Source organism: Topomyia yanbarensis, chromosome 3, assembly GCF_030247195.1.
Source record: "Topomyia yanbarensis strain Yona2022 chromosome 3, ASM3024719v1, whole genome shotgun sequence".
NCBI classification, from domain to species: domain Eukaryota; kingdom Metazoa; phylum Arthropoda; class Insecta; order Diptera; family Culicidae; genus Topomyia; species Topomyia yanbarensis.
The window spans coordinates 246,978,271-246,991,861 of record NC_080672.1 but is presented as its reverse complement, the minus strand read 5'-3'; the positions used below and the strand labels follow the sequence as shown (position 1 = coordinate 246,991,861).

The 13,591-nt window shown below is 35.4% G+C and overlaps 1 protein-coding gene across 10 annotated transcripts in view; it reads left to right on the top strand.

The window, feature by feature from the left end:
- Positions 1–13,591, top strand: part of LOC131691372 (F-actin-uncapping protein LRRC16A) — a 110,205-nt gene that overhangs the window by 15,808 nt on the left and 80,806 nt on the right. For 3 of the 10 annotated variants that reach the window (XM_058977706.1, XM_058977705.1, XM_058977703.1), the window contains exons 1-8: positions 11,498–11,629; positions 11,684–11,781; positions 11,836–11,886; positions 11,973–12,101; positions 12,160–12,243; positions 12,310–12,698; positions 12,758–12,855; positions 12,938–12,979. In XM_058977706.1, coding sequence (XP_058833689.1) covers positions 11,521–11,629; positions 11,684–11,781; positions 11,836–11,886; positions 11,973–12,101; positions 12,160–12,243; positions 12,310–12,698; positions 12,758–12,855; positions 12,938–12,979 — 1,000 coding nt within the window. In that variant the 5' untranslated portion in view covers positions 11,498–11,520. Of the gene's footprint in view, positions 1–11,495; positions 11,630–11,683; positions 11,782–11,835; positions 11,887–11,972; positions 12,102–12,159; positions 12,244–12,309; positions 12,699–12,757; positions 12,856–12,937; positions 12,980–13,591 lie in introns of those variants that run through there. The other 7 variants (XM_058977699.1, XM_058977697.1, XM_058977698.1 and 4 more) reach the window with 6 other exon arrangements.

The window sequence follows — 13,591 nt, the reverse complement described above, 5'->3', positions numbered from 1 at the left end:
TCCCCGGAAACTGATATTAAATTCCATCTCCATCCGACTTTCGGCTCCGGAGGTACAAGTTGTGGAGTGCGATCACATAGAAAACTCCGATTCAAACCGATACCGCGATGAATGCAAAAAGGTGCTCTTATATATACTTACCAAGTGTAATAAGAATAAAAGTCATTTCCATAATGTTATATTGTACGAACCAGCTATTAAATCATAGTTTGGAGAAATGTGAAATGTGTGCACCTCTAGGTGGATTAAAACAGGTTTTTATAATATAAGTTATTCGCGTTTCCCCATCATAAACTGCCAAACTGAAAAATTTATTGTATTAAAGACATACAAAAACCTTTTAGTGAACAACTTTTATTTTTTTTTCTTTTTAAACCAAATTGCTCTTATGAAAAAAATGCAGCACACGGTAAAAAACCGAACCTAATTTTAGTATGGAAAAGCACATAAATTCCTCATTCATAAATTTTATATGAGTCATGTAAAAATTATATATGTATAATTAGATGTATGAAGCAAAACATGATTCATATGTGCTTCAAATATACAATATTTTAACAAGCCTCATAAAATTTATATACACGCTCTTTGAAAAACATCATCAATGCGTGGCAACACATGCATTCTATATGCTCGCAGACACATAACTATCATGTGTGACACATAATTTTAATGTGCTTCAATGATACTTATAATGTTTCTACAAAAGAGATTATAACTACTAGAGGAAGCAAAGCGCTACTGTCTCCATGTATTCACGAACTGAAACATGGGGTCTCACTCTAGCGTACTGTATCCCATTAGGCCATTACAAATCTTTTTTAAAAATTATGTCCCAGCACAATTTTTTTTTCTGAAGGGGGGGGGAGGGGTAAACAAAAAATAAATATTTATTTTTATTAAAACAAAAAAAAATTCTTTTTAGATTTTCTTTCGATTGTTCTCGTGAATGTTTCCGCAAGGTAATTTCTTATGGCGGGGTTGAGCTATTTGTTTTACTTGAGTAATTCAAGCTAAATTTTACTGAATCAATCAAAAGTTCATATAAGAAAGGGATGCTAAATTTTTTTGTTTTAAATAATTTTCCGAACAGTTCAATTTCTAATAGCGGTTTAATCTGTTTCTAAATTCCCAATAAAAGCTTGAATGTTCTCTAAGAACTTAATGTGAACATTAAAGAGTAGGTACTTTTAGGTATTGACTTTTGGTTGCTTGAATAGTTTTCGTTCCGTCGTGGCGGCACATAGACCGACTTTACACAAAAATCATGAAAATCGGTCAAAGATGACCCTGCTTGATAACAATGTACAGAAACAGGATTGTAACATTTTACTTATGGACTTTTGGAAAACATTCTGGAATGAATCCAAAGGTGCTCCACAAATCTAAAGTGTGCGTCAATGGATTTATTTATCTCAGATATGGTTTTCTCGGACTTTTTTTTTTCTATTGCGTATTTCGCATACAATAGCCTGGTGAACGCATGTACATTCTGTGCTTACTATAATTTTTCGAGCTCTAGTGGAAACATAAGCTTTGGTTTATCGCTTGTGCTTGAAGACTTGTAGATTTGTTTGTTTGGTACATGATAATAATTCCGCTATGTTCCGTGTACATCTTCAAAATCTTTGCATTTTTCACCTTTTTGTTTCGCATGGCTACCCACATCAGAGAAATTCATTTGATAGTCGTACGGATTTATGAAACGTATACGAATCATAAGTTGATTTTGCATTTTTCATATAAGGAAGACTATGCAATCACTCTGAAACTCCACTTTTTAAGCTAGAACCGGAGTGTCGAGTGTCATGTACCACTAGATTCAGTTCGTCGATATCTGAAAATGTCTATATGTTTTATAGTATGGTTAAATAGCTTCAAAAGTGCATTGGCACTAGGTCGGACTCACTTTTGTGCCTAACCACTACAAGCAGTCCTTACTTTTCTTCCTTCCTTTTGTTCCACGAGACTGCATCGAAGCGTTATATCGGCGAGAGACTGATTCGGTCTTGAAACAAAATGATACATTAGAGCATACATTAGAGCCGATTAGCTCCGAACACCTATTCGGCTAATCGCACTGGTGAACTTCCGTTACCCATTTGGCTCCCGTTTTTGTGAATCATTTAGTTCCTGTTTTCGCGAGTCATCTCAATGAGCCATTTATTCCTCGGCGAAATTTCTCCCGATACCGATGCCCGTTGTATGAGTCATTTAGCTCCCAGCTTTGTCGCAATCTACTCGGATAGTCCATAAATCCTACTCAAAGGTCCAAACAGTACTTGGCGAGGTCGGTTCGGGGATACCGGAAGGAGCGTAGCTTCTGATTCGCTGCGCTGCGCTTCACTCGACCTACTCGATCTTGTCCTTGACGGTGAAACTAATTTGCTCACATGCTTCGGTCCGGCGATTCCAAATAGTTCGTGGTGTACAGTACACTGGCACCACAAGCAAAGCTGTGGCTGCTCTCACAGCCTTCACCTTAGCATAATCGTCGTGACTTTAAAAGTTGAAGTCGATGATATACTCTCCTACCGCGATTTTCGCTTGTTGCTGTCTTTCGTCTGCTAGTCATCACCAACTCTGTTATATGATGGGCAATCGTCTCCGTGTCGAGTGTCTCCACCTCTTCTAGTGATTATCCGATTACTTGGACCACCACGTCAACCACGAAACCGAAAATCTTTACATCTCTGGGAAGGTTCAGCTTCAATACTCCATCGTACACTGCGTTCCACAGCGTCGAGCCGAGAAACGTCAGTCGTAGTGGCGATTCTCCCTTGTCTGTATCGTAGATTAGTGTTTGGTACTGAAAGTAGCTCTATATTATCCTTCACAGTTACTCATGCTGTACAGCGAATGGAAGATTGCTTCCCAGCTAGTACTATTGAAGCATTCTTCACAATGTAACCACCATGCAATAGCGATATCCTTATCTCTGCTGTCTCCACAGCTTCCACAACCGTTCGGATGGAATTTACTGTAGATCTACCTATAAGGAAGCCGAATTGCATGACATGCCGTTCTCCCAGTCCGCGTACTTGGTTAGCTTGTTCAGGATTACTCTCTATAACATGATCAAGGGATATATTGACTACACTGAAAGATCTCCATGTTTTTCCGGCATCGGAGGCATCATCAGCTTTTGTCGCTTCCAGTCATCGGATCGTTCTGAACATATCCGGCTTGTCATGTATCGCTTCCTTTTTATGGCTTTCGCCATCTCGATCAGTTGTTTGCGGGAAATCGAGCTTTTTCTTTGTGATCATCCTACTCACTGTACGGCGAAAATAGATTCATGCGGTGGGGAAAAAATTTCGATGGTGACCTCCATCTTCTCCGGGCACTTTTCAGGTGGTGCAGCTGAGCCTTTTATCTTTGTCATGCCAACTCTGTAGGTGTCTCCTCGAAAATTCTTGTTCAGCTCGACTGCTTTGTTGAGAGCGGCTCTTGCAGCTCGTTTCCCTCTTTCGGTGCCTTACGAGCCCTCTAACTTCTTTTTTATTTTAAATATATTTGACACGGTTCAATGCGTTAGTACAACAGAGCCGTGGATCTTTCGTGTTTTTACAACATGTAAAAACAGAAAAAAATATCATACTATGTTGCGTTTCGGCTTCGCCTCATCAGAAACCGACACTAACACATTGTCGGAATAGATTAGCGCCGGCTTGACGCAAATCCCTTAAAACTAAAACACACTATGTGTTTCAATCAAACGACTGATCAAACGTGATGTCCCGTTCGAGCAGAAGTTCTGTTTATGCCGATGAGACACAAGTGAAGCCGAAACTTGTCTTGGCTTAGCAGGCCTATGCGAAAGCACTATGCTATATTTCACCCTAAGGAGGAAAATTTGGTAAAAACCAAAATTTCTCACTAGGGTGAAAATTTGTTGGTAAAAACCAGTCTTTGTACAGGAGGGCACAAATCCTTGTTTCATACTATGTTGCGTTTCGGCTTCGCCTCATCAGAAACCGACACTAACACATTGTCGGAATAAATTAGCGCCGGCTTGACGCAAATCCCTTAAAACTAAAACACACTATGTGTTTCAATCAAACGACTGATCAAACGTGATGTCCCGTTCGAGCAGAAGTTCTGTTTATGCCGATGAGACACAAGTGAAGCCGAAACTTGTCTTGGCTTAGCAGGCCTATGCGAAAGCACTATGCTATATATTAGTGCTTTCGCATAGGCCTGCTAAGCCAAGACAAGTTTCGGCTTCACTTGTGTCTCATCGGCATAAACAGAACTTCTGCTCTAACGGGACATCACGTTTGATCAGTCGTTTGATTGAAACACATAGTGTGTTTTAGTTTTAAGGGATTTGCGTCAAGCCGGCGCTAATCTATTCCGACAATGTGTTAGTGTCGGTTTCTGATGGGGCGAAGCCGAAACGCAACATAGTATGAAATAAGGATTTGTGCCCTCCTGTACAAAGACTGGTTTTTACCAACAAATTTTCACCCTAGTGAGAAATTTTGGTTTTTACCAAATTTTCCTCCTTAGGGTGAAATATAGCATAGTGCTTTCGCATAGGCCTGCTAAGCCAAGACAAGTTTCGGCTTCACTTGTGTCTCATCGGCATAAACAGAACTTCTGCTCGAACGGGACATCACGTTTGATCAGTCGTTTGATTGAAACACATAGTGTGTTTTAGTTTTAAGTGATTTGCGTCAAGCCGGCGCTAATCTATTCCGACAATGTGTTAGTGTCGGTTTCTGATGAGGCGAAGCCGAAACGCAACATAGTATGAAATAAGGATTTGTGCCCTCCTGTACAAAGACTGGTTTTTACCAACAAATTTTCACCCTAGTGAGAAATTTTGGTTTTTACCAAATTTTCCTCCTTAGGGTGAAATATAGCATAAAAAAATATCGTTACAGCCTGTTCGTCGGATCTTGTTTACGCATCTTACGGCCGCGTGTTGAAATCCTCTTCCTTGGTGGCGAAATGTTAGATGCGTTGTCTGCCGCACATTGGGGGTCATGCAGCTCGTCTTCTCTCGCGTTTTCGTTTACGTCCATGTCATCATCCGAACTGCATTCATGTTGCTCACGATCGGAAGTTCTTATTTATTGTTTGTGCTTACAAACAAGTCGCTATTGTAAATCCTTCTTCATCGGTATTTGATTCCTTATTGGTGGTGCTTGTTGTTGGTTTGGAAACATTTGCTGTAATCGTTGTTACTTCGATGTTGGTAATGACAGTTGGTTTAGTAGTACTGGGCCCGATCGTTGTTGAGCTGGTGCATACGATGATTGTATACCCGCTTTGGTCGTATTAGGTGGAATTTCCTTAGCAATCTCTGCGCAAGGTTTCTCGTGGTTTAGCGGCTGATCACAATATTGACATGTAGGAATCTGTCCTGGGTACGTGACTAGTGCTCGTTGAGAATATTCAACACCATGAGGTGATTTTCATGTGACAGTCATGTAAGAGGGAATAGGTTTTGTCAGACGAATTCTCACCTCACGTACGGCGTTGCGGAGTCTTGGGAAGAAGTTCCTCCAATTGTCTTCCTTAACACTATACACCTCTCCGTATTTTGACATGATTTGTTTGATAGCCGAGGAACTAGTACGTGGTACCAGGCCATACTTCTTCATTTCAATACTGTCAACATCTATATACGTTGGGATACTGTATGTATAAAATGTCATTGCATTCGATGACGTGTTTCATGTTGTTCTGGGAAACTAGTGATTCTGCTTGACTAATGTTTTTGAACAAACTGCATGACGTAAATGGTGGAATTGCACCGCGTTAACTTCTGCTACGTTGAGCTCCATGTTCACCTTCAACATTTGCTCCACTTGACGAATTGATGGTCTTACCGGACATTTCGAGTAGTCAACAGCAGCACAGTTTGCCCGCAACAGGATATACTCTTGCTTTGCATTGTCACTCATTGTTTGTTCACGTTGCACATACTAGGTAGAAGGAATTAATTTTTTCCTTTTCAAATAGACCAAGCGTTGCGCGGGTAAATTTGATTACTTGCCATGCGATTTCTAGCTTCTGAACTGAGCGAAATGAGAAACCGAACTGATCTCTAACTTCTTCTGCAATCTCGTAAGGAACTTATACCTAGATCGATAATCGTCGTACTGCACCGGGCGAGCGTTTCTCGGTTTCCTATTCCTTGCTATGGTCGTATTACACACCCTTGTTAGTAGTGCCGTGAACTCGTTCGAATTTAGGCTGAACAGGGTGCCCTCAAATTTAAGCTCTTCGACGGACACGTCCTTGTGAAAGATCGCTGTTTTCTACCATCACTCGTTTATATATCTATTAACACTGTGTCCTGTTATCAATACTGTACCAGACAGCTTGGTGGTTGCTGTAGTTATATCCTCGCACACTTTTCAGTCCATCTTTCCTGTTACTCCAAGGCTACAAAAATTGACATCTATGATGGATTCCCGGCTCTCCCTGCGGTAAGTCCCTATGATACCATTGTTTGTCAGATCTATATTTAGTAGACCTCTCCACATTTTGAAAAAGTTTTGAAATATACATGGGTCAGCTCAAATTTTTGTTTTAGGTGTGAATTTAGGAAATTTCGCCAAAAATGGCTTCATTTGGACATGATTTAGAGGTGTCTCCATCCAAAAATCGTGTTTTTTCTATGTTTCCATAGAAAGATCACTTACACTCTGATTTAATAGGCCCTACATGTTCACATATCATCAAAGGTTGTTCCTTAGACATATGTAAAAAGTAAATGTTTATGTAAAAATCTGTCTAAGCATCTATTATCTGGGGTATAGCAGGATTCTCGCATAGATTAAGGCGTAAATTTTCTCCCATCCGAATATATTTGATTGTAGCGTCCGCGAAGGACGTATGTCAGATGGCTTTCGCATGATTCAGTAAAACCCAGCTTTCTCTGGCTTTTCAATATAGTATTATCTCCTCTTCAAAGGCTTCGAAATACAAAAAACGAAAGTCTTCGAAACCGATCTGGTTATATATATATATATATATATATATATATATATATATATATATATATATATATATATATATATATATATATATATATATATATATATATATATATATATATATATATATATATATATATATATATATATATATATATATATATATATATATATATATATATATATATATATATATGTATATATATATATATATATATATATATATATATATATATATATATATATATATATATATATATATATATATATATATATATATATATATATATATATATATATATATATATATATATATATATATATATATATATATATATATATATATATATATATATATATATATATATATATATACGCATACCATCAAATCTCAACCGTTACAGAGTTATTGAACTTTTTGTGTAAAAAACTTATTTGTCTTAAAATACCTCTAACTTTAAAAGTATACTTTGTATTTTAAATGTTTCAGTTCCATTCGAAAGGTGAGAAAATTTCCTATTGAATGGTGTTCTCATATTTTTTAAGTAATTAGTTTTAATTACCTTTTAGCTGTAAAGTAGTTAAAAGTTAGTGTTTTTGAGGAGGTTTTTGCTAATTTTCTCGAAATAATGAAGTATGTTTATAGCAATATCCATTATCCAAAAGTTGGGTTTTAGGACGATTCATAATGTGTTCTTGGATTTTAGATTTCTATCTCTTCTCATTTCTTTGTAATTTCATTACTATACTTTTCCTGTAACCGACTTGCAAGTGCTTAAAAGACTCTAATCTAAAAAATATGATTTATATCGTTATTTGCAAGATTTCATTGGAATGCTGAGAAAATGTCCTATCAGTGTATGTACAAATATCTTTTAGTTAAGTGTACTAAATGATTTTTTACTAACGAAATAACTCAAAATTTGTGTTTTTTGGAGTTTTTTAATTTTCTAATTATTAATCAACAAAATTTATCTTTACTATTGTTCATTTGATGCCGCTTAATGTTCTCTATAACTTTTTATTAGACACTTTGTCTATATCTCTTTTCATTTTGCTGCTATTTAATAGTTAACACAGCAAGAGCTCGCCACAAATGTAGTGGGTTCGAAATCGTTATTTTTGCATATGAAACGATGTGATAAAAACGATTTTGCGTCGAAACCAAAAGAGATAATTGAATGGAGTCAAAGAAAGAACTGTAGAACTTGCTGAGATGCATTATTTCCATGATAATAATGGTGATGTTTATTATTTACTATTTTAAGAAAATTAACGAAAATGCTAATAATAGCACTAACTTTAAACTAATTTACTTTTAAAAGAATACTAAATTCACTTAACTGAAAGGTATTAATACATTTTTCACTGTAAAATTTTCCTGGCTTTCGAATACAAAGAAAAAAAGTACAATGAGTGCCATAATTTTTCAATTAGAGCTGGTACTAGTGAAAATTAGATAAAAATATCCAAGTTGAATAACCCAAAATCATGAAAATAAGAAAAGGTAAGTATCATGACAAAGAACGAATTAAGCAGCTCATCAAGACTAACAATCTGAATTATTAAAATGATAAGGTTAACTATTAGGATTTTCAAGAAATGAACGAAAAATCGTTTAAAATTGTTTAATTTTCAATAAATTACTTTGAAAAGGCTACTTAAACTCATTAGCTGAAACATGTGAGGGCATCATTCAATGCGAAATTTTCTCACCTTTCGAATGGAACTAAAACATTTGAAATACAAAGTATACTTTTAAAGTTAGAGGTATTTTAAGACAAATAAGTTTTTTACACAAAAAGTTCAATAATTCTGTAACGGTTGAGAACAATTTTTTCTCCAAATATGGCACTCTATCACCCCCGAGAGATTCTTAACCATGAACCAAACACCCTGTATATATATGTATATGTATGTATATATATGTATATATATATATATATATATATATATATATATATATATATATATATATATATATATATATATATATATATATATATATATATATATATATATATATATATATATATATATATATATATATATATATATATATATATATATATATATATATATATATATATATATATATATATATATATATATATATTATTTATTTATTTTATTCATAAAATCGTAGAAGTTTTGTAAACAAATAAAATAGTTTCAATCTGCATTGATGCATGAAGTATATCTATATTCTCTGTCTAGCACTATATATAGCACTTGTGCATTTAAAATGATCATTCTGTCAAAGTTTAATTTTTTGTTTGACCTTTGTTTACTTTTTATTTAAGCCCCGCTGAAAAAACGTGCACAATTTTAATTCGCGGAGTGTGATCTAACCTTTGTTTATAATTGAAATTTATTCCAAACTTGTGAAAATTTGCTTTAAACGAATATAAATATTCTCCCTACATCGACAGGTATCGTGTTCAATTAGAATGACATTCACAGTTCATTTTGAATTCAAATTGAAATATTTCAACCAATTTTTCAATCAAAGTTTAAAATAACTATCATGGCACCAGTTACAACCGATGATTCAACCACCTTAAACGCGACAAGCGCGTATTCAAACTGAATGAAAACAAGCATAAGTATACCAATTTATTTTCTTTTGTGTATTGAATATTATGTCACTACAAAATACTGTACATCATCGGTCAACTATCAACTATCCAACACGTTAAAACATATCGGCTACATGTTGGCTACATGTTGACAAAATTGTTCTCACAAGTTATGAAGCGAGATACCTGACGAAGAATAGCTATTTTACTGCAAGAAAATATCGGAATAAAAAAACAATTCATTATGTTTTTTAATTTACTCATTTTCTTTGACTTGAATTTGTTGTTTTTTAACATTGTCATGTATCGCAGATCAGAACGCAGCCATATAAATGACAGCATCGTTTGGTTAAAGCTTACCAAATATTTTAGGCCGGTTTTAAAGTTAGTACGGTTTAAAAACAGATAGTACGCCTTTGAGCTTACAGCTATATTGTACTTTTTGAGATGGATCACAACTCCCTACTAAACTAAAAATGCCGATTCCACGCATTTCACGCATTCTGCCATATCTCCCAGAAGAAAACGATTATTTTAAATTGATTCAGCCTGTGGATGTATTAAGGGTGTCCTTTGCAAATACTAGGTCAAATTTCGAAAATCTACCAATGTTTATGATAGTTATGCCCGGAAAACAAAGCTATGTTCACAACTCTCCACCGTCCCCTACATATCGAAAGCTGACCATAGTGCGTCCCAAAACCGTATTTAGGAATACAAAACTGATGGCCCCCAGAATGTTTGTTTTAGCTTTACGATATCTTTGGCAAATTTGTTAGTTCTTTGGCGATTTTTTTTTTCAAATGAGTGGAATTGGAGTGGTCCTTGTGGTTAGGATGTTCAAAGTATCGACTGTTTAGATGTGTGAGGTTTACCTGCGCAATGCCCTACAATATAACAACACAAATAAGTTGAAGCATGTTTGCTGAATAAACTTGGCTATCTGTAATGATTAATTTGTTATGATTTTTTTTTTAAATTTGAGGTAGGGTGGCTCTTGAAAAATCGGGTTGCTTATATTATCTTTTGATGTGTTAATTTCTCGCAAATGCATTGTTTTAGAGATTTTTGGAACTTTCATTGGAGCACATTTTTACCGTAGCACTGATGTTTCAATCACTTTTGTTTGGACAGTTGCAAGTGGTTTTTGCAACAACACTGGTTTTCTTCAAATCTAAATATCTTTAAACTTCCGGCAGTCGCGCTAGTGTCATTGCACTCGAGAGGTGTGCGAAGATTGTGAGAATTGTACTGGATGACGACTAAATTTGATAAAAACATGAATAAAATTGAATTTTTAACTCGTTCCATTTCACATTTGTTTTAATATACTTGAAACATTTTTGAAGTCGTGAATTGAAAATCCAAACTTTGATAATAAGGTTCCATTTTTGGCACGGTTCCGGTTTTGACAACTGAAAAAAATGTTGCCGAAAATGGAATCCTACTGTACTTGCCTTAAAGTTATCCAAATTTATTTAAATTTTGACCAAAACAACGAATCGTCATCACTATCACAACTATACCAGCTATCACAACTATTGGGTCAGCTACCCTATAACAAACGCGTAAAAAGCACTTTACGGGTTCAGATTTCTGCATAATAGGCTAAGGCCGATTTCTTCACCCACGCTTAGCTTTTTAAGCACATTTATCGTACTGTTAGATTTAATATTGCAGGTAAAGAAGTGGAGTTTAAACTTTAGATCAAAAATAATTTCTATTTTAAATTTCGGAAAATGGCGTTCGCGGGATAGGGTTAAGTCGCCATCACCCTTTGTAATTGGATGAATGCAAATGAATTCGTACTGTAGGTACCTGTACATATAAATACTAACATAAACCGCGCTTACACTTGTGCACCCCTTATCAGTATGTTTCAGCTGATAATATTTGGTATGGTTGGTGATTATTAGGAAAATATCCACACTGCATTTAGTACCTGTATATGAATTCAGTCTACATTACCCTTTATCTTTGAAATCACAATGTTACGCAGAAAAAGCGATCGAACTGAATTTAGTCTTGAATATGCTGGGAAATATTTATCTCAAGTATTAATACTAATGCATCTTGGAGACAATAAAAACATTACCGGTGCAATCTAATAACCTTTATACCGTCTGAATTCTACCTTTATTGTTGTTTCAGAAAGTGTAAAAACGCTCTTGGGACGACACACCAAAATTTTGGTGAAGTATATGGTTAAGTTGGAAACAAAAAGTGATAAAACTGAAAATAGAGTATTGGTAAGATAAGTGTTTTTTTAAATACGCATTCCACTAATCCAATATAATTTATAGGTTTTTACCCCAGTTCGCGTCTATTTGCTGACAGCAAAGGTACCTACGCGGGTAAGTAAACATTGAGTCACATTAGAGGCGCGAATTTGCATAATTTATAAATATCATTAAACCACATATTTTTTGTTCTGTTTCAGATTGATTGTCATTTTCATTATCTAGATATACAGTCGATCGAGAGCAAAAGACCCACCCATTTCTCAATAACAACAAATGACAAAACATATACATTTTCAACTATCGGAGACGCGGGAAACTTTAGTTCTGTAAATACGATCACAAATCATTTATTTATCATGTTATTGAAACTTGCGTTTCTTTCAGAATGCGGATGTCATTTTGACGGATTTGTTGTCTGCTGTGAAACAGATATTTCCAACTGTGCCACTTAGATACATTATTAGAAAGGTGAGGCTGCTTTGCACGATATTTAAGATAAGTTAGTCATTAACTTCGTTCGTTAATGTGTTCCAGCTTGAAGTAAACCCAATCGAGCGTGCGACAATATTTTCCGATGAACTACGTCCATCCGATCCTCGTAATGTTGGTCCGTGCGGTGGGTTTAGCATGCAATACGCTTGCATGTGCGACTTTCATACTGTACAGTATCGAGAAGAGGTCGCTTGGGATATTGACACCATATATTTATCGCATGACAATCGCATACTTAATCTGCGAGATTTTGATCACCTTGAACAGAAGGATCTTATGGCAATCGTTTCAGCTTTGGAATATAATACATTCTTCCGTGGACTAAAAATTACCAACACGCGCCTATCCACAGAAACTTTCGAAAGACTTCTGCACGTTTTGAAGCGCTCCATGTGGTTGGAGGAATTGCATCTCGAGGCGCTTGGGTTGAGGTGAGAAATTAGTAAGCAAATAACAGTCTAGAGAAGTAATATTCGCATTGTATATTTAGATCCGACTTTATTCATAAGCTTGCTGTTGCTGTGATATCAAATTCAAATCCGGCTCTATGCTCAATCGATCTAAGTCACAATGTTATAGAGGACAAAGGTAAGTTACTGTGACGCTAATTGTTAACCATTTTATAGTGTGTGCTGCAATGATGTTGGAATTTGATATTTTTGTATTATAGGTGCAACCTATTTTTCCGCCCTCGTGGGGCGTTTACAAAGAGGTTTGCATATTTTATTAAAACTGGTGTTTTTGTTCTCACGTTTTTATTTTCACTTCGATTATGATTAGATGCAATGGTTCTCAACTCGTCCGGTGAGGAATACATTTATAAGTTTTTAGAATTAAACTATGGCGTTGAAAAGCTTTTATTTATAGTTCTTAGATACAGTACACACTGGTAGAGTGTGTATATAAAAGGAAACCTTGTTAGTATACGTGTGAAATGAACAAAACTGAATTTTCTAAAACATTTTTATCTTTGGAAGAATTAGTTCAGATTTTTTGTCCAGTTAACACATAGTGCTGGTTTACGCGACAGTTGATGATAAACAAGATGTTTTCCACAAAAGCAATATTCACAGTTTCGATGGGTTTTTAAGTATGGTTTTGGCATGATTAAATCATTTTTAGCATATCAAATGTGATTTCCTTCTTTCACAATTAATAATGGTTTAAATAATTCAGGGAAAGCCTCGAAAAGTCGTTATTCTTGAAAACGAAAAAAGCAGTTTTTTCGCTAACCGAAGGGGGTCAATTAAGGTATTCTTGATGATCACTTTACCACTCTTACGTGTGCATCCTTCCCTGGGTGCAACTCTATGATACGCGCAAG